Source organism: Pongo abelii, chromosome 8 (assembly GCF_028885655.2).
Source record: "Pongo abelii isolate AG06213 chromosome 8, NHGRI_mPonAbe1-v2.0_pri, whole genome shotgun sequence".
Taxonomy (NCBI): Eukaryota; Metazoa; Chordata; class Mammalia; order Primates; family Hominidae; genus Pongo; species Pongo abelii.
The window spans coordinates 70,416,794-70,443,320 of record NC_071993.2 but is presented as its reverse complement, the minus strand read 5'-3'; the positions used below and the strand labels follow the sequence as shown (position 1 = coordinate 70,443,320).

The window sequence follows — 26,527 nt, the reverse complement described above, 5'->3', positions numbered from 1 at the left end:
TGAATTCCTGACCTCATGATCTGCCTGCCTTGGCCTCCCAAAGTGCTGGGATTACAGGTGTGAGCCAACGCACCCGGCCAGAACATTTTTTTTTTTTTTTTTTTCTTAAGGACTTAGACTATAATCAGCAAAATCTACAATGTATGAAATGTTAAAAGACAATGACCAAATTTCTTCAACAAATAAATGGAAGGGGAAAAAACATAGGGTATCATACTGGCAAAAAAAAAAAAAAAAAGACTTAAGAGCCTTATCATCAAAATGCAATATGTGTGTCTTGTTTGAATCCTGAATTGAAATAAAACAACTATATAAAGACATTTATGGGACCACTGAGAAAACTGGAATATTGGCTAGGTATTATGTTAAGAGATTATTAATTTTTTAGGTATAATAATATTATAGGTTTGTCTTTTAAAAAAGAATCTGGCTGGGTGCAGTGGCTCATGCCTGTAATCCCAGCACTCTGGGAGGCCAAGGCAGGTGGATCACCTGAGGTCAGGAGTTCAAGACCAGCCTGGCCAACATGGTGAAACCCTGTCTCTACTAAAAAAAAAAAAAAAAAAATTAGCCAGGCATGGTGGCACACGCCTGTAATCCCAGCTACTCAGGAGGCTGAGGCAGGAGAATCGCATTAACCCAGGAGGCAGAGGCTGCAGTGAGTCGAGATCGCGCCACTGCATTCTAGCCTGGGTAACAGAGCAAGATTCCGTGTCATTAAAAAAAAAAAAAAAAAGAATCTTTATTTCTGAGAGACACATGCCAAATTATTTATGAATGAAATAACATAATGTCAGAGATTCAGAGATTTGTTTTAAAATAATCTAGAGGAGGCTGGGCATCGTAGCTCATGCCTGTAATCCTAGCACTTTGGGTGGTTGAGGCAGGTGGACTACTTGAGCTCAGGAGGTAGAGACCAACCTGGGCAACATGGCAAAACCCTGTCTCTCCGAACCACACACAAAAATTAGCCGGATGTGGTGGTGTGTGCCTGTGGTCCCAGCTACTCAGGAAGCTGCAGTGGGAGGACCTCAGCAGTGGCCCTGATGGCACCACTGCATTCCAGTCTGGGCAACAAAGCAAGACCTTGTCTCAAAAAATAAAATAAAATAATGTAGAGGGGAAAGGAAAGTGGGGGAGGTATAGCTAAATCAAAACTGGCCATATGTGTGGTGGCTCACGCCTGTAATCCCAGCACTTTGGGAGGCCGAGGCGGGTGGATCATGAGGTCAGGAGATGGAGACCATTCTGGATAATATGGTGAAACCCCGTCTCTACTAAAAATACAAAAATTAGCCAGGCGTGGTGGCACGTGCCTGTAGTCCCAGCTACTTGGGAGGCTGAGGCAGGAGAATCGCTTGAACCCGGGAGGCGGAGGTTGCAGTGAGCCGAGATTGCACCACTGCACTCCAGCCTGGGAGATAGAACGAGACCTCGGCTAAAAAATAAATAAATAAAATAAAATAAAAACTGGCCATATGTTGATAACTGTGCAAGATAATCACTATGGAAGCTGGTTATAAGTACCTGGAGGGTTATTATAACATTTATTCTTTTATTTTTTTTTTTGAGATGGGAGTTTTGCTCTTGTTGCCCAGGCTGTAGTGCAATGGGCAGCTCACTGCAACCTCCGTCTCCCGGGTTCAGGTGATTCTCCTGCCTCAGCCTCCTGAGTAGCTATGTTTACAGGCGTCCACCACCACCATGCCCAGCTAGTTTTTTGTATTTTCAGTAGAGACTGGGTTTCACCATGTTGGCCAGGCTGGTCTCAAACTCCTGACCTCAGGTGATCCATCCTCTTTGGCCTCCCAAAGTGCTGGGATTACAGGTGTGAGTCCCTGTGCCTGGCCTACTCTTATTCTTTACTTTTGAATATATTTGAAATTTCCCATAACAAAAGTTAATTTTTTATTTTTTAGATATCTATAAGATGATGTCTGCCCAAGTTCAAAGTACGATGAAATTCAGAATATAGGTCAAGAGCAGTGTTTATATAACACTTTAGGAACTACGATTATGTCAAAATTAATCTGGTTACAAAAGACCACATACTGTATGATTCCATTTATATGAAATGTCCAGAACAGGCAAATCTCTAGAGAAAGAAAATAGATTAGTGGTTGCCTGGGGTTGGGGGAAGAAAAGAAGGAGATAAAGAGTGATTTGCCAATGGGTACAAAGTTTCTGATGAAAAGACTTTTTTTTTTTTTTTTTTTTTTTGAGACAGGGTCTCACTCTGTTGCCCAGGCTGAAGTGCAGTGGCACAATCTCAGCTCACTGCAACCTCTGCCTCCTGGGTTCAAGTGATTCTCCCACCTCAAATGAAAACACTTTAAAACTGATTGTGGTGATGGATGGAGAACTCTGATATACTAAAACCCATTGTATTGTACACTTTAAATAGGTGAAATGTATGGCATGTAAATTACTTATCAATAAAGCATTTTTTTTTTATTTTAGCATTTTTTGAAAAAGTAATTTGGTGGCCGGGCGTGGTGGCTCATGCCTGTAATCCCAGCACTTTGGGAGGCTGAGGCAGGTGGATTGCTTGAGCTCAGAGTTTGAGACCAGCCTGGGCAACATGGTGAAACCCCGTCTCTATAAAATATACAAAAATTAGTCAGGTGTGGTAGCACATGCCTGTAATCCCAGCTCCTTGGGAGACTGAAGCACGAGAATCGCTTGAACCTGGAAGATGAGGTTGCAGTGAGCTGAGGTTGTGCCACTGCGCTCCAGCCTGGGCAACAGAGCGAGACTCTGTCTCAAAAAATAAATAAATTTTAAAAAGTAATGTAATTTGGTGCTTAATAAATGTTTTATAATAAGATAAAGAACTCCTCGCAAATTATATTTTTCTTTTTTTTTTCTTTTGTTTTTGAGACAGAGTTTCACTCGTCGCCCAGGCTGGAGTGCAGTGGCGTGATCTTGGCTCACTGCAACCTCCATCTCCTGGGTTCAAGCGATTCTCCTGCCTCAGCCTCCCGAGTAGCTGGGATTACAGGCACGTGCCACAACACCCGGCTAATTTTTTTTGTATTTTTAGTAGAGATGGGGTTTCACCATGTTGGTCAGGCTGGTCTTGAACTCCTGACCTCAGGTGACCCGCCTGACTCAGTCTCCCAAAGTGCTGGGATTACAGGCATGAGCCACCATGCCTGGCCAAATTATATTTTTTCATATGTGAATCCTAATTGGCATTTTCCTTCATCATCTACTTCCCGATTAATTCTATCTGATCACTTCTTTATTCTATGTCATATCACTCCTCTTTTTTTTGAGACAGGGTCTTTTTCTGTTGCTCAGGCTGGAGCGCAGTAGCATGACCACAGCTCACTGCAGCCTCAACCTCCCAGTCTCAGTTGATCCTCCTGCTTCAGCCTCCCAAGTAGCTGGACTACAGACCTGCACTACCACACCCAGCTAATTTTCTCAGCCTTTGTAGAGATGGGGATCTTACTGTGTTGCCCAGCTGGTCTTGAACTCCTGGGCTCAAGTGATCCTCACACCTTGGCTTCTCAAAGTGCTGGTATTACAGGAGTGAGCCACTGCGCCCAGCCTGTCATGTCACTTCTTAAGGACTCAGTTTTTAAACCAGGGACTCTAACAAAAATAAAGACTAGTTTGATTTTACTTTTTTTTTTTTTAAGAGATAGGGTCTCACTGTGTTGCCCAGGCTGGAGGAGAGTGGCTGTTCACAGGCATGTGCTCATAGCACACTACAGCCTGAAGCTCCTGGCCTCAAGTGATTTTCCTGCCTCAGTCTCCCAAGTAGCTGGGGTTACAGGCATGAGTCATCATGCTCCGCTTGATTTGATAAATATATTGAGAATAGATTGACTACTAGATAGATTTTTAAAAATTTGTTTCTTTATACTACTAGATAAAAAAATTAATGGTCAGTAAGTACTCTTTCATACTGTTTTCAGAAGTATAGTCTTCTTCAAAGCTAACTGGCCAGTATGTATCAATTTTTTTTTAAGTTTATAACATTCAAATTAGTCAGGTATGGTAGTGCATGCCTGTAGTCCCAACTACTCAAGGGGCTGAGGTGGGAGGATCTCTTGAGCCAAGACGGTCAAGGCTACAGTGAGCCGTGATCATGCCACTGCACTCCAGCCAAGACAACAACATGAGACCCTGTCTCAAAAATGAAAAAAAAAAAGTTTATAACATTCAACTAGTTATTAGTCTTCCAAAAGTTTATTCTAAGGAGCTCATGAGAAATGTGGCCACTTAAGTGCAAAGATATTCAACACAGTACTATGTTATTAAAAATTACAAGTAAGCCAGGAGCGGTGGCTCACCTTATAGTCACTTCTCACCTTATAGTCCTAGCACTTTGGGAGGCTGAAGCAGGCGGATTACTTGAGGCCAGGAGTTCGAGACCAGCCTGGCCAACATGGTGAAACCCCGTCTCTACTAAAAATACAAAAAATTAGCCAGGCTTGGTGGCACACGCCTATGGTTCCAGCTACTCGGGAGGCTGAGGCAGGAGAATTGCTTGAACCCAGGAGGCGGAGGTTGCAGTGAGCCAAGGTTGTGCAACTGTACTCCAGCCTGGGTGACAGAGCGAGATTGCCTCAAAAAAAAAAAAAAAATTGTAAGTAACCTAAATATTCAACAATAGTAGGATGTTTGAAGAAATAAATTACAGTACATTCATATGAAACACTTTATAACCATTAAAGGTAGTTTTTACAGCAAATGCTCACAGATATAACATGAGAAAGTCATGATACTAAACTGTATACATATAGTGTAAAGATACTGCTTTTTGCAAAAACAAAACTATATAGTACATGTGTATAAAAATGAAAACCAAAGGTAAGCTTATGAAAACATTAAGAGTGAGATTATCAGTGATTTTTGATACTTTATGTATTTTCAAACTACCTGCAATGAAAAATGTTGCTATTTTGGGTAATACAATTTTTTTTTTGTTTTTGATTTTGAGATAGAGTCTTGGTCTGTTGCCCAGGTTAGAATGCAGTGGCACAATCTCAGTTCACTGCAACCTCCACCTCCTGGGTTTGAGCAATTCTCCTGCCATCAGCCCCTCAAATAGGTGGGATTACAGGTGCCTGCCACCATGCCCAGCTAATTTTTTGTATTTTTAGTAGAGACAGGGTCTCACCATGTTGACCAGGCTGGTCTTGAACTCCTGACCTTGGGTGATCCACCCGCCTCAGCCTCCCAAAGTGCTGGGATCACAGGTGTGAGCCACCGCACCCAGCTAATTTTCGTGTGTGTATTTTTAGTAGAGACAGGGTTTCATCATGTTAGCCAGGATGGTCTCAATCTCCTGACCTCATGATCCGCCCACCTCCGCCTCCCAAAGTGCTGGGATTACAGGCATGAGCCACCACGCCCAGCCTTATTATTCTTAAAATAATTATTTGTGGCCTGGCACGGTGGCTCATGTCTATAATCCCTGCACTTTGGGAGGCCAAGGCGGGTGGATCACTTGAGGTCAGGGCTTCGAGATGAGCCTGGCCAACACGGTGAACCCCATCTCTACTAAAAATATAAAAATTAGCTGGGCGTGGTGGCACACACCTGTAATTCCAGCTACTCGGGAGGCTGAGACAGGAGAAGTGGCCTGAACCCAGGAGGCGGAGGTTACAGTGAGCTAAGATCACGTCACTGCACTCCAGCCTGGGCAACAGAGCGAGACTCTGTCTCAAAAAAAAAAAAAAATTATTTGTGTACTCTTGTTTCCTTAGATAGAAAGCTCACTGAGGCAGACTCCAGCTTTCCCTTATTCTTTAGATTCTTCCCATATCAACCAGTCCTATCAAAGACCACCTTAGTAAATGTTATTGTAAAATCTACATTAGGATACGGATCCTCAGGAATGTATCTTAATATCAAGTCTTAGGACAGGCACTGTGGCTCACACCTTTAATCCCAGCACTTTGGGAGGCTGAGGAGGGTGGATCACCTGAGGTCAGGAGTTCAAGACCAGCCTGGCCAACGTGGTGAAATCCCATCTCTACTAAAAATACAAGAGTTAGCCAGGTGTGGTGGTGGACGCCTGTAATCCCAGCTACTTGGGAGGCTGAGGCGGAGAATCACTTGAACCCGGGAGGCAGAGGTTGCAGTGAGCTGACATCACGCCATTGCACTCCAGCCTGGGCAACAGGAGTGAAACTCTTCTCAGAAAAAAAAAAAAAAAAAAGAATAAAAAATCAAATCTTATATTTATGTGGTATTCCCCTCAAAGGCTCTGGAGAACACATTAAGTACTCAATAAACACTTACTTAACTGTAATTATATGTTGGTTGTCAGCATGCAAGGAACCTGCACCATTGCAGAAACCGTCACAGCCAAGCTAAGGAAAAGTTCTCCAAGTTCAATTTCACAGAATCATACCTGCCATTTTAGAGTTAGAACATATCTTTTTTTAAAAAAAGCCAATTCTCTCATTTTACAGGTAAAACCTTGGCCCTGGGATATTAAGTGACTTGTCCAAATTTATACTGAGAGTTAATGTTGGAACCAGGAAAATAGTTCAGGCTTTGGAGTTAAGTGCATCAATGTAAGTTACAAACATTCTTCATGTCTTCAATTTCCAGAACTGACTATAATGTGCACTTCAGGTGCAGCTCTTCACTCTGTATTATCTCAGTCAGTGGCTACCCTGTAGGCATATAGTACATTAAAAATTCCATTAACACCAAACTTGACTTTTCCTAAAGGGATCAGGAAGGTCTTGATATTGCTGGTTCAGTATGATCTGGAAATGTCCACACTGAGCATATGGACATCCTACTGCAAAGCAGACCTGGAGGCTGAATCTTGGGATTCTAAGCCATAGAAGAATATATTTTCCTCTCAGCCTCCCTTCATTTCATGCTGTCATGCTGAATCACTCTCAAAGACCTATGAACCCTTCTTTTTTTTTTTTTTTTTTGGAACGGAGTCTCATTCTTTTGCTCAGGTTGGAGTGCAGTGGTGCGATCTCGGCTCACTGTAACCTCCGCCTCCCAAATTCAAGTGATTTCCCTGCCTCAGCTTCCCGAGTAGCTGGGACTACAGGCACGTACCACCACGCCCGGCTAATTTTCTGTATTTTTAGTAGAGAAGGGGTTTCACTATGTTGGCCAGGATGGTCTCGATCTCCTGACCTTGTGATCTGCCCACCTCGACCTCCCAAAGTGCTGGGATTACAGGAGTGAGCCACCGTGCCCGGCCCTGAACCATTCTTTAGCACAGCATACTGGAGAAGCCATGGGCAAATACTTAGTAATCTCTTACTTTAGAAGGAGGGAAGTTGCCTGTGAGTGGTAATTCTGCCCCTTCCTCCACTCTAGCCAGAAAAATGTCTAGGTCTTGTCCTGAAGGCTTTCTGAGTAAAGTCAAAAGTTCTACTACCTCCTACTAAGCTGGGGTACTATCTGTATAGAACACTCCCTTCTTCTGATCTTTCCCTGCTTTCAGCTTTTATATGATCCTCCCCCCTCCCCCCAACCCCTGGTTGCATTGTTACCTGTTTGGCTAAGTGGGTGCCAGGCCGTATCCTGCTGCCCCCATCCAGAACAGCCAGCTTGAGAAGCCTGAAGACTGGCCTGATACAGAGACTCCAATTCTGAGGTCTCCTGCTCTGTGTCTTGGTTCCAATGTGGATGCAAAAGGATGTGATTTCTCTCTGGATAGGTTACACACGTATGGGAATCATGAGGGGAGGACTTCATTCCTGGCCTAGGGGCCCCATGTTTAAGCTGAGAATCACAGAACCTTGTGATATTCACCCAGGAATCCAAAGGCAAGGAAGTCCCCAAGTCAGTACCGCTGCCCAGATCCTTAGACCTAACATCTCTCACTTGGGACAGCTTCTCTTGGTATATGTCTGGCTCTGCCAATCTGGGCTGTCCTCCCCTAGAATTTTCACCATTAGGCAGCCCAGAGTTTAAGGCAAGAGAAGAATGTTCAGTGGACTCTTCCCAGGAAAGTGGTCTATCCCCACCCTCCAGAGAGGATTGTTGGTTTGCCCATGGCCAGTGGCCTTTCTCCTGACCCTGTGAGAAAGGAGGCTTAGAATCAGAAGAGGAAGAGTTCTTCCTTAGACTACCTGACAAACTTCTATCCTTGAAACCTGTACTATCCCTCATGGAGACACCCTGCATCCTCTGGAACTGCTCAGCCAGAGAACGGACAAGCCCCTTCGTGCTGGGAAACTCTGGCCTATAGGTCTCCTCACTGCCTCTGTCCACTTTTAAAGTCAATGAAGTTTTGAGGCTTTGGCCTTGGAGGCATTGGTTAGTTTTCTGCACAGGATCAGGACAGTGAAGCACAAATGAAGAAGCAACAGGCATTACGGGGTGGCAGCTTCTATACAGGGGAAGGCTGGGCTGAGCTGATGAATTTGAAGGACTACAACCTAGGCTGTGTTCATCTCCCCTCTCAGAGGTGGCTATTCCAGGCATCACCGTGGAGGGGTTAGCAGGATCCCTCTTTTCTTGGAACAGCTGTTCTTGAGCAATGCCTCTTCCTTCTTGTGGAGGGAGCTTGCTGCAACTGCTGTTGTCACACCTAGAGCCTTGCAGCTTACTCTCTGGGGCATCCAATGGCTCCCAACTATGATGAGAATTCTTCTCAGTCCACCCTGGTGTTTTAGGTAAACCTTGCCTGTGGAATGCAGAGGGTTCAATGTTGTCTACTTCAACCGAAGTCAGAAGCTTCAAGGCAGATCTACTGGGGGAGCTGTGCTGTGGGGCAGATGACTCTGGAGATAGTGATGAGTGTGACTCATGGCAGGAAGCAGGTGAATGGAAGAAAGAACTGGCCCCAAACTCTGTATCCATGCGGGATTCCAGTTGGGCCTCTTGGCTTAACAATACTTGGAGCGGGATAGGCTGTTCACTGAAACAAATGGAGAGAGCTCGTCATAAGCTGCCTTCACTGACAGGAACGCTTACAGAAAGAACTGAACATTCCATTCCCATTTCTAGCTATTCACACAGGGAATGGTAAAAATAAACAGAAAGACAAGCACAAGTAGAGTCAGTAGTTCAGAGGATCACAAAAGAAAAGGCACATGGTCAGCTCACACCCAGGTAAATAGGTAACATTAATCCTCTTTATTAAATGCCCTCACCAAAGTTGCACAGTAACATTAAGTGGAGCCCTTGCCAATATTCTTTATTACCTGTGAAGTCACATTCCAATCACATTCTACTTGCAAATTAGGAAACAAAATCAGCTAGTTTCACATGCAGATGACATGGAAGGTAAGCAAAGCCTGAAAATCACTCATACCAAACAGCAAAAATCCAGGATGCTATACAGGGAGGCAAGTCCTACCTGGGGTCCTGAGAGGCAGCCCGGCCAAAGAAACCATGAGGCCACATTTACAAAATACAGGGTGATTTGGGCTCATGGGAATACACAGAAATCAACCATTTCAAATATGTTTTTACAATCTGGATTTTGTTCTATTATTCACTGAGATGTTTCCCCAAAGCAATACGACTCTCTTGAGATTTAGGAGTAGGAGTAGGGATTAACTGTATTTAGTTGGTTTCTCACTAATTGTTTTGTATTTCTGACTTTAAAAACTTAATGTTACAAGGACTTAAATAAAGCCTCGATCACTCACATACATCAGGATGTATACATTTTCTGGAAAGGGTTTACCTATCTAAATTGCTTATATTCAAAACAAGCCCCTAAATTTGAATGAAAATATACAATAAACTTTTGAGGGTATAGTCACCAGTCACCCTTATAACATAATGGAGAATATGATATACTAATATGGGAAGCCCAATCATAAAAGGCAATATTACATAATGGTTAAGGACATGTGCTTTAGCATCAGATAGACCTGCAATTTTTTTTTTTTTTTTCTTTGAGACAAGGTCTTGCTCTGTCACCCAGGCTGGAGTGTGGCAGCGCCATCACGGCTCACTGCAGCCTTGACCTGCCAGGCTAACCGATTCTTCCACCCCAGCCTCCCAAGTAGCTGGGACCACAGGTATGCACCACCATGCCCAGCTAAATTTTTTGTGTTTTTTGTAGAGACAGGGTTTTACCATGTTGCCCAGGCTGGTCTCAAACTCTTTGACTCAAATAATCTGCCCTCCTCAGCCTCCCAAAATTCTAGGATTACAGGCGTGAGCTACCATGCCTAGCAGTTAACTATTTTTGAACATTTGCCTTTTGAACACTGAACCCAGGAGGCTGAGGCTGCAGTAAGCTGTGATCATGCCACTGCACTCCAGCCTGGGTGAAAAAGCAAGATCCTGTCTCCAAAAAAAAAAAAAAAAAAAAGTTAACTGCTTTTATTGATTTATATTTTGAAAACTACTCAGAATTATTAACGGTCCAAATTAATGTTTATTTAAATTCATCTATTCTAAGTAAAAGCCAAATTCCAGGGCTAAGATGTGAGAACTACAACAATGACTACTGGAACTTCTTTCCTATTCCTGACCATAAAGAAGCAAAGCAAAGGGAATCTTTGTGTCTCTTCTCTATGGTGCAATCAGAGCAAGAAAGACTGCTTTCTCTGCTTCCATAAGGATAGGAAGCACTGAAATCCCAAAATAAGTCACATGGTAGCTACTACAACATGAAATGTAGCCTGGATTGCCATGTCTAAGAACATAATATATGCAAATATCATAACCGCGTTATTACACAAGTCCAGGGCTAAAGTTACCCATGGGAAATGTGGACAAATGGTCTTATTATGCTGTACTTTTTGCATCCTAGGAATTATTAAGATAAGGACCAGCAGTACAATGAGCTTTTCACTGTATGTCTGACCTGAAAGAAGAAAATCTTTTCAGAGGACTCCTCTCTCCCCTTCAGTCACCAAGACAATGAGAGCTCTTGCTATAGACTACTCATGGTCATTTCTTCCCCTGGCATTCATAAACTAACATGGTTCCCAAGCACTACCTTGTTGGCTGAGAGAGAGTCCCCGCCTGTGTTGGGAGGCAGGCTGAGGGCTGCGACGGCTGCTGTGGTGATTGCTGCTGCTGCATGCGATCCTGCAGGCTCCGTGCTTTTCGAATACTGATTTGCAACTTCTTATCGACTAGGGCTCTGCTGTGCGTGCTACAGCTGGCACCATGCAGGGCAAGTCTTAGTTTAGCTAAAATGCAAAAGAAAATATAGCAGAAACAGAACACAAAACACAAACAAAAATAAAAAGAATAAAATTGAAAAAAAATGAGCAAAGATATGCAGTAAAACTCAAAATATGTAGCAGGAATGCAAGGCATGGACCATGCATATGCTGTCCAGGGCACACAGCTGCCTCTGGCTATAAGGAACATTGATGGAAGCCATGGAGGCCAAACAGGTTAATCCAAATTAAAAAAACAAAACAAAACTAAAATAAATCAAGAAGATAAACCAGTGCCTCCATCTTAGAGACTGCCACTCTTGTCCTTTGCATCTGACCTGTCTGACTCTGGTCTCCACACTCTACTCTCACCCCTCTCTTCCCAATGGCCAACAGCAGAAATAAGATCCAAACCTGCAACTGTCTTTATAGACCACAGCTTCTTGTGGGTCACATACAAGAAGCTGATATCAATTCTAAGCCTTAGTCTCTTGCTGTAAGTTTATGGTGCTGCATACTATGAAAGTAGGGGAGAATCAGAAAGAATCAAATATTGAATTAAAAAGTCACAGGCCTGGGAAGTCATAGCCAATTTATTCAGTTTTCCTTCTATAAGCTCCAACTCACTAGCTAGTGACTAGCAAAAGAGCAGACTAATTTCACATCTGAGGTCTAACTTTATCCTGAAATAAGAAGGTAGACATGACTGGATAAATCATCTATGGATTCCTTGCTGAGGTTATTCTGGTAAATATCCATAGGCCACAGTGCCAGTGTCAGGTACACTTAGAAATCAAAGGGCAAAAACAGCTAACGTGACTCAGTTTGGGAGAGCAAGAGTGAGGAGACACAAAAACTGTTTTTATCCTGTCTGAGTGACAACACTAATAATACCTATTGTGAAGTTAGTCAAAAGTGCCACAGCCATAGCAGTTAGAGTTACTTACAGATAGCTTCATTACAGAGAGCCAAAGCTGCAGCACAGTCTCCTTTCTGTTCCAGATGCAGTGACTCTTCAAACACTGACTCTGCCTCTTGCAGGGACCTCTCAAAGCCGTCACTCCTCCCTGAAAGGGCCAGCACTTTTCATTTTCATTACAATTCATTACAACTTTTCCTGTGTACTGTTGTTTCCCTTCAGTACACAGAGATCCTTGCTGCTGAGCCACTGGTCTACCCTTATTCCAACTGTCTATTCCTATTAAGAATTATCTGAAAACAAGCAGGACATCCATTTTGCCTTCACCAAGATGTTACCAAGGCCATGAAAGAGAGGCATGCCATTAATGGCCACATATTCTAACACCAAGACCCTTAGGAAGTCCCTCAAGGAAGGAGCTCCAGTGGCGCAATCAGTTAGCGCGCGGTACTTATATGACAGTGCGAGCGGAGGAAGTCCCTCAAGGAAAGAACGAAGTATTCTATATAGCAGAAGGGTAGGTTCTTATGCCTGGAATTGAACTGCTCTTTCCCAGTGCAATTCTTGCCAACTAGTGTCAGAACACCCTAGATGTCGACTGAGACCTTCACTGCTATGTTATGGCAAAGGTAGCTTCATTATTCTGTGGACAGCCATCCATGCCACTTATTTACTTCACCAATCCACAGTCCTCTATGCACCACCCTAAACTGGAAAATCAGTACACTTCTTGGTCACAGTTGGTCTACACTTCCTAATCCAATGTATCTGCCAGGGCAGTTGAACTGTCTTCATTCCTGGTTTGCATATACATACTTGTCATAAATATTGCTAAGTATTTACTTTCATCATGCTATTCCTCACCAAAACTACCCCCAAAGAAGTCACCTTCCCATACAGCGAGCAGGGAATATTCCATCCTCCTCTCAAAGTGAATGTGTGCCAAAGCAGGTGCAGAAGAGTCTAAAAACAATACCAGATGAAAAGGCTAGGAAGTACAGGCAGAGAAATTTTTGTAAAAGAACAATCATGTTTATGTATCCCTTGCCCTCTACTTACTCATATTCATACATTGGCAGCAAGCTGTAATATAAGTTCACCTACAAATGGGATTGCCAGTGAGCCTTCACAAGGTTGCAGGGAAAAAAAAAAATGTCTGAGTCACTTCTCCCATAATGTCCCTCATCCTCCACTTACCTCCAGCAGGATGTGGTAAGAAAGGCTCTTCCACATCCCTAACATTCACTTCCTAATTCATCATGACTTTTTGAGAGCAATGGGAAGACAATGGAAACAGCAGGTTGGTTCTGAAGAACTTGGCACTCAGGATCCACTCTATCTCTAGAGGTGTGGTTTCCCTTACTCCCCAGACCTGAAGTCCTCTCATAATATTTGTAATCAACTAAATGTATACAACCTTTATAACCAGAGGTAGTGCCTAGAGCCATTTTTTTTAAGTTCTCTACTCTATGGAGATCTAGACAAGCTATAGTTGATCAATCACTGTACTAAATTTTAATTCTTATCCTTCAGAATCTTAGCATTCCATTCCTTGCTCATGCAGGAAATGCTGAACCACAGTGTATAGAGAACTGACATGAAATATAGCCAGTGGGATCTCCTCCTAACTTTAATCTATTGCCCAACTGGCAAAGAGAGAAAAAAAGGAAAGGAGAGAAATGACAAAACCCCTTTTTTCAGAAGCAAAATAAACCTGGCACACCAATGTGATACAGCTTGAGGTCAAAAAGGGAAAAAAGACTATCCAAATATAGAGACAGCTAAGTATTAGGAATTTAAAATTAATTTGGAAACTAATACAGTGTCTTGGGAAATATAAGGCAACAATTACCTTGAATCAAAAGAGGGTAGTATTAAAGGAAAAAAGCTGCCCCTAAACAGGATTACTTGGCCCAAGAAGATTCTCTAAGTGTATATAAAAAGAGAAAAGTGGTCAACAGAAAACAGCCAGCAAAGTTAAAAGCTTGCACTTACAAACTTGGACCTTCATACTGCTTTAGCACAATTTGTTGTAAGTGGGGTTTCCAAATTATGAAAACAATAAAGTCATTTTATAGGAAAAAAAACTAAGATATAGGTTTCATGGCCTATTTAAGGTAGATACTTCAGCTTGGCTCAACTATTTTGAAGGCTAGTCTCTTTTGGTACAAAGTGACATCCTAAAAAAATTCTAGGAAGAAAAAAAGTCTAACATGGGGCAGTTGTGGAAGTAAAGTCCATGCAAATTGTTTGAGGTTACAGAATCAATTGTCATGGTATCAAAAGTAAACTGGCTTTGTTCTTGCTCCTGTTTGGCAGATCCACTTCCCTGATGCTCCAGGTGGAATATTTCATGGGTATGTTTCTTCCCAGCAAGTAGAATTCCCCTCACTGTCAGTGTGGCTCACTGCCATTTTCAGCTATTTCTGACTCAAGGCTAGTTTTATTTACACCTTCAACAGATGTTCATGGGAAACATTATTCATGAAGGATATACTATCTCTAATCTATACGCTTTTAATAGATGTGCCCCAAATCAGTGCCTATCTCCAGTCAATAGTCTTGTCACATCCTACTCTAACTTGTTCTCGCTGGAATGGTGAATTAAGATTTTAAAAATTATTTTGCTAAAGAGAAGACAGGGAACTTACAAGCTTACATGTTTTTTTCTACCCTTTCTGTCTGTCCCAATCACCCACAACCTAATGCTCACAACAATTACCCTGATTCTGCAGTTCATCCAAGTCCATGAAGCGGCTAGGATGAGGGTTAAACCCTTTTGCTGCCTCTAACTCCTTCTCCCGTTTTCTTCGAAGTTCCTGTTCCTGCGCCCTCCTGGCCACCTCTTCCTGCAATTCATCCAGTTCACTTTTAGAAGATATCTCCTCACCTGTAATATAAGCAAGGGAGAAGTCACCATGTTTCCATTACCAAGACTAAGTACTTGATGAATTTATGACCACTGCAATACTTTCCTTTTGGAATTCTTGCTTTCAACTTGGAGTTTATTTATTTATTTATTATTTATTATTATTATTTTTTTGAGACGGAGTCTCACTGTGTTCCCAGGCTGGAGTGCAATGGCGCAATCTCGGCTCACTGCAACCTCCACCTCCCGGGTTCAAGCGATTCTTCTGCCTCAGCTTCCTGAGTAGCTGGGACTACAGGCACGTGCCATCAAGCCCGGCTAATTTTTGTGTTTTTAGTAGAGATGAGGTTTCACCACATTGGTCAGGCTGGTCTCGATCTCCTGACCTCGTGATCCACCTGCCTCGGCCTCCCAAAGTGCTGGGATTACATACAGGTGTGAGCCACTGCGCCTGGCCCAATTTGGAGCTTATATTTTGGATAACGCTTTCCATAATTAGATTCAGGATGGCACTTGGGCAAGGAATAATAATAATAATAACAGGCCAGGCATGGTGACTCACGCCTGTAATCCTGGCACTCTGGGAGGCCAAGGCGGGAGGATCACCTGAGGTCAGGAGTTTGAGACCAGTCTGGCCAACATGATGAAACCCCGTCTCTACTAAAAATACAAAAATTAGCCGGGTTTGGTGGCAGGCGCCTGTTATCCCAGCTACTCGGGAGGCTGAGTCAGGAGAATCACTTGAACCCGGGAGGTGGAGGTTGCAGTGAGCCAAGATCGCGCCATTGCACTCCAGCCTGGGGGATAAGAGCAAGACTTCGTCTCAAAATAATAATAATAATAACAATAACAACAACAACAACACTTATTGAGTGCTTCACAACAATGGTATTACACTGAACATTTGTTCAGCGCTTACTATGTGCCAGAAACAGTTTTAAGCATGTTTACATGTATTATTTCATTTAATCATAAAACAACTTATGAGGTAGATACTATTACCCCCATTTTAGGAATGAGGAAACTGAGTCACAAAGAGGAGAAATAATTTGCCCAAGGTAAACCAAATGGGAAATAATGGAGCTAAATTAAAATCAAGTAGGTTAAATTCATAATCATGCTCTAATCATTAGAGAACACTTTCTACCAGGTGTTGTCACTGACTGACTGGGGAACTTCAAGAATGTCATTTTCTCACCCTTAATTTCCACCACCTCTTTGAATTTGTAAAATGTCCACAGCAGTATAAGTCCAATTTTATAAACCTTTCTAGACAGATCTAAATAGATCTAGAAGGATGTCCATAATAAATTAAGTGAAAAATTGAGAGGATAACATGCATAGTATGACTTCATCTTTTTAAAAACGGTGCTTACCTATATATATATGTACATAAACTTATCTATGTACTTGTGTAAGCATAGAAAAAGACAGAAAGATATATACCGCAATGGTAACACTGGTTCCTTCAATTTCAGGAGGCAAAGGGCAGATTATTGAATTACTGGACTTGATTTACCCCTGCAGTTTTTTAAAGGAGTATGCAAAGTTACCATATAAGAATGTTTGTTCTGTGTCTTAATAAAATGGTTAGATCAAATTGTGAGGCATAAATAGGGCTTATTATACAAACAGGATGGTGGGGTGATACGGTGTGTGAAGAATCTTGCCATAACTCCTTGCTAATTATCTTTTACCAGTTGAAGAACGCTGTTGGTGAATTCTATCCAACTAGTCCAGAATTGAGGACTATTCAGGAGATCATGAGACTCAGTCGTTAGTGTAATTAAAAAAATGCTGACTATCTGAAGAGAAGGGAGAATAGTCTCACGCACGATTCACAAGTTTCTCAAAACAATGTTATTCAACATGAAATAAATTAAAATGTGGGGAATAAACCAAATGTATAATTACAATGGGAAGCCCAAATGTCTTCCACGTGTCTCTAACTGTAACTTACTAGAGCCCAGGATTCCAGAGATATCTGCCTCTGTAGGCATTGTTCTGCTCTGCCACATGTCCACAACCTTTAGTATACATACCTAAAAGGGTTCATGTCTTTTTACTACTGCTGCTGCAGGCCTTTCTTCCTGCTACCTCTAAGAATTGTCAGTAACTATCAAGAGAATTGGTAGTAAGACTAAGATATTTAGCCAGGGGTAAGGATAAATTTGAATTGCTTATTTCCAAGTTTTGCAAATAGCCACATGTACCCCTTCGGTATGTCAATTCGTAATACTAAACAATAAGAAATCCATTTCCCAAGAGGCTGTCCCTAATCCAAGGAAAGCCCTAGGATTTATTCTTCTGAAAAATGGGGGTGTTATTAACACTGTTCACCATATTTCTGTCCCTTCTTGTTCCCACAAGGGCTCCCTCCAAGTAGAAAGAAATATTCAGGCAGGCTGTGAGGGAGAACAAAAAATAGATAAATCCAAAGATGGAGCAACTGAAATGACTCTACATTTACATTCTGATGGAATACTCAAACTGTAACTGTCCTCTTTTTTTTTGAAATGGAGTCTCACTCTGTCGCCCAGGCTGGAGTGCAGTGGCACGATCTCGGCTCACTGCAACCTCCGCCTCCCAGGTTCAAGCAATTCCCCTGCCTCAGCCTCCCGAGCAGCTGGGACTACAGGTGCACGCCGCTACGCCGGTTAATTTTTTGTATTTTAGTAGAGACAGGGTTTCACCGTGTTGCCCAGGCTGGTCACGAACTCCTGAGCTCAGGCAATCTGCCTGCCTCGGCCTCCCAAAGTGCTGGGATTACAGGTGTGAGCCACAGCGCCCGGCCTGTAACTGTCCTCTAATTTCAAATGTGCTCAGGTAAGTCTGGTCCCCAGACAAAACTGCTGGTCAAATCCAGTCCTCAAATTCAGTGTCATTCTGCTTACCTGAGAAAGGCTGACTCTTTGTCCAGCCACCCATGGATGCCGTGGAGTCTACCTCCAGGATGCTACTGCTGTGCGACTTTGGGATATGACGCCAGGAAGGAACCAACCCAGCTGATCTCTTAGCACTTGGATCCCTTCAAAAGAGAACTCAGAGTCTAGTGAAAGCATGAAAGCAGGTTATGGCAACATTCCTAGGACTAAATCTCTCTCAAAAAAAAAAAAAATCAAACTACACAATTAGAGCTTCTGCTAAACTACTTCTGAAGAATTGAAATATCCACTCATTCTCCTATCTCATCTCATCTCACCTCATTCACATCTTGTGCATCTAGCACAGTATCTGGTACATAATACATATTCAAAATCTGTTGAATGTATTAATGAACATATTGGTTTCATATCTATTTCCTTCTTTCTTACTAAACCTTTGTAGCATCTTCTCATAAGTAAAACTGAACAGGATCCTGTGGACAGGGAAGAACATTGAGAGAGTATGAACATGTGGTTATCACCTTTGTAGAAGATATAATCATTCCTTTCAAAGCAGCTCTACTATTAGAAAAATTGCCTTGGCCAGGTGCAGTAGCTCATGCCTGTAATCCCAGCACTTTGGGAGGCTGAGGCGGGCGGATCATGAGGTCAAGAGACCAAGACCACCCTGGCCAACATGGTGAAACCCCATCTCTACTAAAAATACAAAAATTAGCTGGGTGTGATGGCGGGTGCCTGTAGTCCCAGCTACTAGGGAGGCTGAGGCAGGAGAATCGCTTGAACCCAGGAGGCAGAGGTTGCAGTGAGCCGAGATCGCGCCATTGCACTCCAGCCTGGCGACAGAGCGAGACACTACATCTCAAAAAAAAAAAAAAAAAAGAGAGAAAAAAGAAAACAGAAAAATTGCCTCTGTGGCAACTCAGTAAAAATAATATATGGAGATTTGAAAGTTATAAAGCAAACTGAGCCCTATGGGCAGGGTACAATGAGTGCTAATAAACTGTCATCATTATTATGAATATTATTAGCATCATAAAACACAGAGTCCCAGTGACCCTAAAACAAATCAAAATAAAACCTATCCCACCACACTGGGTGTGGTGACTCACACCTATAATCTCAGTACTCTGGGAAACTGAGGTGGGTAAATCACTTCAGCCCAGGAGTTCAAGACAAGCCTGGGCAAAATGATGAAACCCCATCAATACCAAAAAAAAAAAAAAAAAAGCAATGACAACAACAAAACACTGTCCGAAAATAACATTTGGGTTTCTTCTCTGATTTTAGGATTACATAAGTTTTAATTCACTAATCCATTCTTTTTGAGACGGACTTTCGCTCTTGTCACCCAGGCTGGAGTGCAGTGACGCGATCTTGGCTCACTGCAAACTCCGCCTCCCGGGTTCAAGTGATTCTCCTGCTTCAGCCTCCAGAGTAGCTGGGACTAGAGGTGCGCGCCACCACGCCCGGCTAATTTTTGTGTTTTTAGTAGAGAAGGGGTTTCACCATGTTGGCCAAGATGTTCTCGATCTCCTGACCTTGTGATCCACCCGCCTCGGCCTCCCAAAGTGCTAGGACTACAGGCATGAGCCACGGCACCTGGCCCACTAATCCATTCTTTTTTTGTTTGTTTGTTTTTTTGAGATGGAGTTTCACTCTGTTGCCCAGACTGGAGTGCAATGCACGATCTTGGCTCACTGCAACGTCCACCTCCTGCAATTCTCCTTCCTCAGCCTCCCAAGTAGCTGGGATTACAGGCGCCCGCCACCACGCCTGGCTAATTTTTTCTTTTTTTTTGGTATCTTTAGTAGAGACAGGGTTTCACCATGTTGGCCAGGCTGGTCACGAACTTCTGACGTCGTGATCCACCCGACTCGGCCTCCCAAAGTGCTGGGATTACAGGCGTGAGCTACTGCGGCTGGCCTAGTCCTTTTTTGTTGTTTTTTTTTTTTTGAGATGAAGCCTTGCTCTGTCGCCTAGGCTGGAGTTGCCATGGCACGAGCTCGGCTCATTACCACCTCCACCTCCTGGATTCCAGCGATTCTCCTGCCTTAGCCTCCCAAGTAACTGGGATTACAGGTGCCCACCACCATGCCTCACTAATTTTTGTACTAGCCTGGGATTACAGGCGTGAGCCAACATGCCTGGCCTAATCTGTTCTTTAATACATTTTTTTACTGTGTATATTTAAGGTATACAACATGATGTTATGAGATACATAGAGACAGTAAAACGGTTACTATAATTGAAGGAAATTAACATACCCATCATCTCATATAGTTACCCATTTTTTTTTGTTTTTGTGGCAAGAGGAGTTAAAATCTACTCATTTATCATGAATCTCATATGCAGTACAATTTTATTAATTGTAGTCATGTTTTACATTAGATCCCTAGACTTGTTTATCCTACATATCTGAAAAATACAGAAATCTTCACAAATTTTTGTGCCACCTTTGAGCAGGAGCCACGCTAATCTTCTCTGTATCGTTCCAATTTTAGTATATGTGCTACCAAAGCAAGCACTAAACAATTATTTCATTATCCTTAGCAAACTAAGACAGGAACAGAAAACCAAATACAGCATATTGTCACTTATAAGTGGGAGCTACATGATGAGAACACATGAACACACAGAGGGGAACAACAGACACGGGCCTATCGGAGGGTGGAGGGTGGAAGGAAAGAAAGGATCAGGAAAAATAATTAGTGAGTACTAGCTTAATATGTGGGTAACAAAATAATCTGTACAATGAACTCCTATGACACAAGTTTATCATAACAAACCTGCACATATACCCCCTGAACTTAAATTTTTAAAAATTATTTTATACATGATAACTGTACTTCAAATACAAAGTTCTCTCTCCTTTCTCAAGTGCCTTTGTTCTTCCAGCAGAGGGTGCTGTTGTTATAGGAAGTTGATAGAGCACATAGAGATAGCAGCAAAGGCCATCCCTCCACTTGTCTAAGCCATGCCTGAAAGCCCCAAGTAGGTGGCTCACATTGCTGCAAGAGACAATGTTGCTGTTCAAAGGCCAAACGATACCTGTAGACATTTGAACTCTCAGGCAGGGCTGCATCCAGGCTGACAGGGCTGCTGCTGTTCCTCTCACTGCTTTCATAGCCAGATTCCATTCGCTGGATTAGTCGGGGGTGCTGCTCTAAAAGGTGAGAGCCTGGCCGTGCTGGGCCCCAGCGCTTGTACTGAGGGATTGGTCCACCAAATTTAATGTCGTAAGAAGGTGGCTTGCTTGGTTCATCTGGTATAAATTCTTTAGCTATCCCAATCAAAAGACAGGTATGGAAAATGAGGTAGATTTAGCATTTGCCTAAAATCAAGACCTAACTAACTCCTCCCTCTGGCTACTTATTCACTGAACTCATATCCCTAAAACACCCAACATCAGAGTAAAAATGCCCCTTGCCAGATGTACCAAAAAACCCAGGTTTTAAAAAGACATAAATCAACTTTATTCAAAAGCCCAGTTCTTCCCTAATTATCTCCTCACCTGAATCCTCAGAAAAGGGGCTAAGCTGGGTATAGCCACAGTGCTTCCTTTTGTCCTTACTAAAGATACTGTCAATATTCAGAGATTCTCGTTTGGGTCTCCATGTTGGACGATACTTGCTGGAAGAACTGGATTTTGACTCACTGCTGGTACTCTCTATTTCCCAGTCACGAGAGTGTAAAGGCAGGGTCCTAGGAGGTTTTTTGTCAGGCTGGTCTCCTCCCCTGCCCCCACAGTGAGAGCCTACATTGGTCTGAGAAGCCAGGGATGGTCTGTTATGGATCATATTGCTGACTGTCTCTTTAAAATCCCTCAGCCTGTTGGTGCTGCTGGATGGTTTGGAGGCATTTCTAGGAGCCTGCTTCTCTTTCAGTGTTTCTCCTAAAAACACAAAGAATGAAAGAAATATAGATGTTTAAAGTAATCACGGATACTAGATCCCAGTGTCGAAAAAGCAAAGAAAAGCCCTCTGAACAGAAAGGAGAAGCCAACAGTCTGGAGCATGACAGAAGTTTGACAGAGTGAATGAAGGAGAAAGAGAAGCAGTGCAGAAGGGCTTGCCTTCACTGTGGTATCCCGAGGCCTGGGGCTCATCGCCTTTCCTCCTAACCCGACCAGAGCTCCTCTTGCGCTCTATCAGTGACCCTTTCTTGGATGTGTGTTTCTGATTACATTCACTATCAGTCAGGTGTCCTGAAAAAACAAGGAAATTGGGGTAAGCTGGTATCTGAGACTAACCTCCATCCTCCTGAGAACCTACCTAATCTCCCTTTGGGAGTGCCACAAATTTAGAGTACCCATGGAACAGAAGCTGTAGGGCATAAGCTATCTGATTTCAGTGCAGGAACCTCCCAGTAGATAAATGCAGAGAAGGGCCGGGTGCAGTGACTCACACCTATAATTCCGGCACTTTGGGAGGCTAAGACGGGCAGATCACTTGAGGCCAGGAGTTCGAGACCAGACTGACCAACATGGCAAAACCCTGTCTCTACTAAAAATACAAAAATTAGTCGGGCATGGTGGCATGTGCCTGTAGTCCCAGCTACTGAGAGGCTGAGGCATTAGAATCACTTGAACCCAGGAGGTTGCAGTGAGCCGAGATCACGCCACTGCACTCCAGCCTGGACGACAGAGCAAGACTCTGTCTCAAAAAAAAAAGATAAATGCAGAGAAGCTGGGAGCATTCAAATTTACAATGTCTCCTGAGCAATGACCAATCTCAATCCCACTCCTAATCTTCCCCAGTGACCCAGAAAGACTAATGACATGTTTCTAGGTAACTTTTTAAAGGGAAAGTTTTAAAGATTATATAAAAATGTCAGATAGCCATATACTTTCACTCTCATAAATTGAAGACAGAGTTTTCCTTTTATTTATTTAGCAACACATATCAAAGTCTGATTTTCAGTACATCTGGTATTATCCTGGATACTCCAGACTTTGCCCACAAGAGCTCTGATTTTATATGGCTTTAAGACCCAGTTCTAAGCTTTCCTTAATTGTGGATCATTTAAAGGACATTTCAACTTTGATTCTCATTCCTATCCCCAACCCATGCTTCACGAAACTTGGCTCCATCCAGAGATTACACTTCACCGTTCCTTAATACTAATCACTGGGAAAACCAGGAGAGCTGGGCTCTTTTATGTAACTTGCCCTGCTTCATGCCCATAGTATGCAAATATATGAGCATGATTTGATGACAGCAAAGGTCAGATTCTAAAGGATATAAGCAACTAAATTGCTGGAAGCCAGAGATGAATTAAGCAGGTAAATTAAGTTTGAAGATATGCTTAGAAAAAAAAAACCTAGATCAAATGCATGGAGAGCTAACAAAAATTTGTTTTCACGTGATAGCATATGAAAATCCTTATGCATATTCAAGTATCACCAGCATAGTGATATGGATACATATTTTCAATCAGTTGCCCCTTGGAATCTTGTATTGCTTTTATTTGGTCCTTTGCTACCTCTGTGCCCACAAGAAAGATTTAAGAGAGGAGGAAATAACTTGGAGCAACTAAGTCTTTTTTTTTTTTTTTTTTGAGACGGAGTCTCGCTCTGTTGCCCAGGCTGGAGTGCAGTGGTGCGATCTCGACTCACTGCAAGCTCCGCCTTCCGGGTTCACGCCATTCTCCTGCCTCAGCCTCCTGAGTAGCTGGGACTACAGGCGCCCGCCACCACACCCAGCTAACTTTTTGTATTTTTTTTTAGTAGAGACGGGGTTTCACCGTGTTAGCCAGGGTGGTCTCTATCTCCTGACCTCGTGATCCACCCACCTCGGCCTCCCAAAGTGCTGGGTTACAGGCGTGAGCCACTGCACCCGGCCGCAACTAAGTCTTACAAATGTTAAACCAATGGGCATGTTCAAACCATTAACACAAATCTGCCTCTACTGGAAAATATGCTTAGTTTATCCTGTGGCTTGGCTTCTCTCTGGTTCACAGCTTCAAAAAGTGGGTCTAAAAAACACACCTGACACAATCAATGCAGTAGTCATCAAAAGAAAGCCAACACAAGTCTGACAAAACCTCTAGGTCCAACTACCAATTTACAAGAAATATAGGACACAGAAACGTGTTAAAATATACCATAGGAATAAAATCAGCAAAATTCAGAATGTGGGAAATCTACAGGACACAATAGCTAGTTCTAGCAATAAATTGCAAGGAAAAAAATAGAGGAAAAAAGAGTAGATTAAAAGAAATGCAAAGGACTTATCAACTCATCAGAATGCATAGACCTCATTTAGATGCTGAGTCAAACACATAAACCATGAAAATATTATGATACTTATAAGTGGATATGTGAACACTCATTGGTTACCTATCAGTTTTAAGGAATTATCATTACTATTTTTAAGTGTTACAATGCTGGGCCAGGCACGGTGGCTCACGCCTGTAATCCCAGCACTTTGGGAGGCCAAGGCGGGTGGATCACGAGGTCAAGAGATCGAGACCATCCTGGCTAACACAGTGAAACCCCGTCTCTACTAAAAATACAAAAAATTAGCCGGGCGTGGTGGTGGGCGCCTGTGGTCCCAGCTACTCGGGAGGCTGAGGCAGGAGAACGGCGTGAACCTGGGAGGTGGAGATTGCAGTGAGCCAAGATTGTGCCACTGCATCTAGCCTGGGCAACAGAGCAAGACTCTGACTCAAAAAAAAAAAAAAAAAAAGTGTTATAATGCTACGTTTAAAAAGTGATTTCTTATGTTTGAGCAAACACAAGATATATTTATGGAAAATGTGATATAATGCCTGGGATGTGCTTCAAAATAATCCAGGAGTGGGTAAAGGTACAGGTAAAACTAGACTGGCCATGAGTTATAATTATTGAAACTAGGTGATGGGTGCATGAATGGGCAGTACACTATTCTATACAGTTTTGAATATCTTTGAAATTGTTGATATTAAAAAAAAAAAAGCCCCCACAGCTTATAAACCACCAATCTCAAACAATGAGCTCACAAATTCTCACAGTCCCTAAGAATATGGAAACTGTTCTATGCCTTAGGCATTCTATCTCCCAGAATAAACTTTTCATCTCAGCAGTCATTCACTGTTCTTCCCTGTATTGATTTCTTTCTCTGACATGGGCATACTCTCCTACAGATAAACAAAACAATGCAAGAATATTCTCTGCATGGAACTCACAATAACAAATAGATATCTTTCATTCTTTTGCTTCTCTATCCTTCAGGAAGCTTAGCAAGCTGACATACAGTTGTCCCTCACCAATCCCATAAATAGGCCCCTTCTATCAAAGCTCTTCACTTAGGATAAAGCCTGGCATGAGAACATGATGATGGGCAAGATCACAGCGTCTTAATGGGATACCACGGGAATCAAGAGTATAGGAGGAGAAAAGCAGACTTCAGAATAATCACATCAATAATCACATTACAATCGTCTTTACTGACATGCTGCTATTGACAGGCGTATGTGCAATGGAGCATCATGGTTCATTCAAAACTGTGTTGCTTCTTTGTAGCCCATTGAATTGCCCAAATTCTGTGCCATTCTGCCTTTGCATAACAAACATTTCTGACTTCCCCCAGTTTATTTCTCCTTTTTTTTTTTGAGACAGAGTCTCGCTTTGTCGCCCAGGCTGGAGTGCAGTGGCACAATCTCAGCTCACTGAAAGCTTCGCCTCCTGGGTTCACGCCATTCTCCTGCCTCAGCCTCCCGAGTAGGTAGGACTACAGGTGCCCGCTACCAAGCCCAACTAATTTTTTTTTTGTATTTTTAGTAGAGACCAAGTTTCACCGTGTGTTAGCCAGGATGGTCTCCATCTCCTTACCTCATGATCTGCCCGCCTTGGCCTCCCAGAGTGCTGGGATTACAGGCGTGAGCCACCGCGCCCGGCCTCGCAGTTTCTTTTTCTTAGGAGATCTACGCAGGAATTGATTCACGCAAGCAGGACCCTCTGTATAAGTCCCTACCTGTGTCCCGACTGCTCTGAGACATGGAATCATTCTCCACATTATAGATGACTGTCCCCTGAGAATCAGAAGAGAAGTGACTGACCACAGACTCATGGTGGGAATGTTTGTAGGGATAGCTCTCCGTTGAGGAATCTGTTCGAGTGTCACTTGAGATGGAGGGCTCCCTCCCTGAGAGGAGGAGGAAACACATATGCAAAAAGTGAGGAAACAGAACAGTAACAGAGAGAAGGAAAAGAGATGGACAGAACAAAGCTCCATAAGGCAAGAACTTCCTAGACACAAGTGTGAGAAGGATATGCTATACCATCAAGCCATTCTTCCCAACACCCAACTTCCAGATCACCCAGACACATGTAAAATTCCTCCCCTCCCTGTCCCTACCTTGCTGAAGCCCTCACTTTGCCTGCCACCGTGAAAAACTGTGAGGGTTTTACAAAACCTATTGGGGGAAAAGCAGAAGTAATGAAAAAGTTGTGAAAAGTAAGATCTATTTAGATGGAAAGTCCCAGGACAATCTGTCATACATAGTCAGTTGTTCTCCTATCCCATAATCTTTCTCCTATACTGCCAAGAATGTCACTTAAAATTTTTTAATTGATATTAGATGCATTTTAATGTCTCTGAGAAATTATTGGGGCTGTTATATGACATACATTAGTATAAATTAGTTCAATCAGACTGCTTCCCTCTGAATACCTAGCTGAGATAAGCATAATAGGACAAATGGGTATTTGACTGAAGGGAGAAGAGGTAGAACAGGTCTGGGTGGGGTATGAGAGGTGGAAGAAAGCACCAGGTACCAAGCAGGAGGGAGGTACAAAGGG

At 42.8% G+C, this 26,527-nt stretch overlaps 1 protein-coding gene and 1 non-coding gene across 37 annotated transcripts in view; both read right to left on the bottom strand.

The window, feature by feature from the left end:
- USP54 (ubiquitin specific peptidase 54) overlaps positions 1-26,527 on the bottom strand; it is a 127,137-nt gene that overhangs the window by 11,384 nt on the left and 89,226 nt on the right. For 18 of the 36 annotated variants that reach the window (XR_010141419.1, XR_010141421.1, XR_010141420.1 and 15 more), the window contains 10 exons: positions 25,701-25,871; positions 21,821-21,952; positions 21,260-21,640; positions 20,797-21,028; positions 17,758-17,891; positions 14,717-14,884; positions 12,883-12,957; positions 12,023-12,142; positions 10,907-11,102; positions 7,491-8,863 (listed from right to left, as the gene is read on the bottom strand). Coding sequence is in view for 33 of the 36 variants with exons in the window: in XM_063727323.1 (XP_063583393.1) it covers positions 7,491-8,863; positions 10,907-11,102; positions 12,023-12,142; positions 12,883-12,957; positions 14,717-14,884; positions 17,758-17,891; positions 20,797-21,028; positions 21,260-21,640; positions 21,821-21,952; positions 25,701-25,871 (2,982 nt within the window). In the remaining 3 variants the exon portion in view is untranslated. The remainder of the gene's footprint in view (positions 1-7,490; positions 8,864-10,906; positions 11,103-12,022; positions 12,143-12,882; positions 12,958-14,716; positions 14,885-17,757; positions 17,892-20,796; positions 21,029-21,259; positions 21,641-21,820; positions 21,953-25,700; positions 25,872-26,527) is intronic. The other 18 variants (XM_063727333.1, XM_063727337.1, XM_054523315.2 and 15 more) reach the window with 3 other exon arrangements.
- LOC112135261 (U6 spliceosomal RNA) lies at positions 20,167-20,273 on the bottom strand. The gene has a single exon (XR_002916567.1). It is a non-coding gene; the product is annotated as a U6 spliceosomal RNA (small nuclear RNA).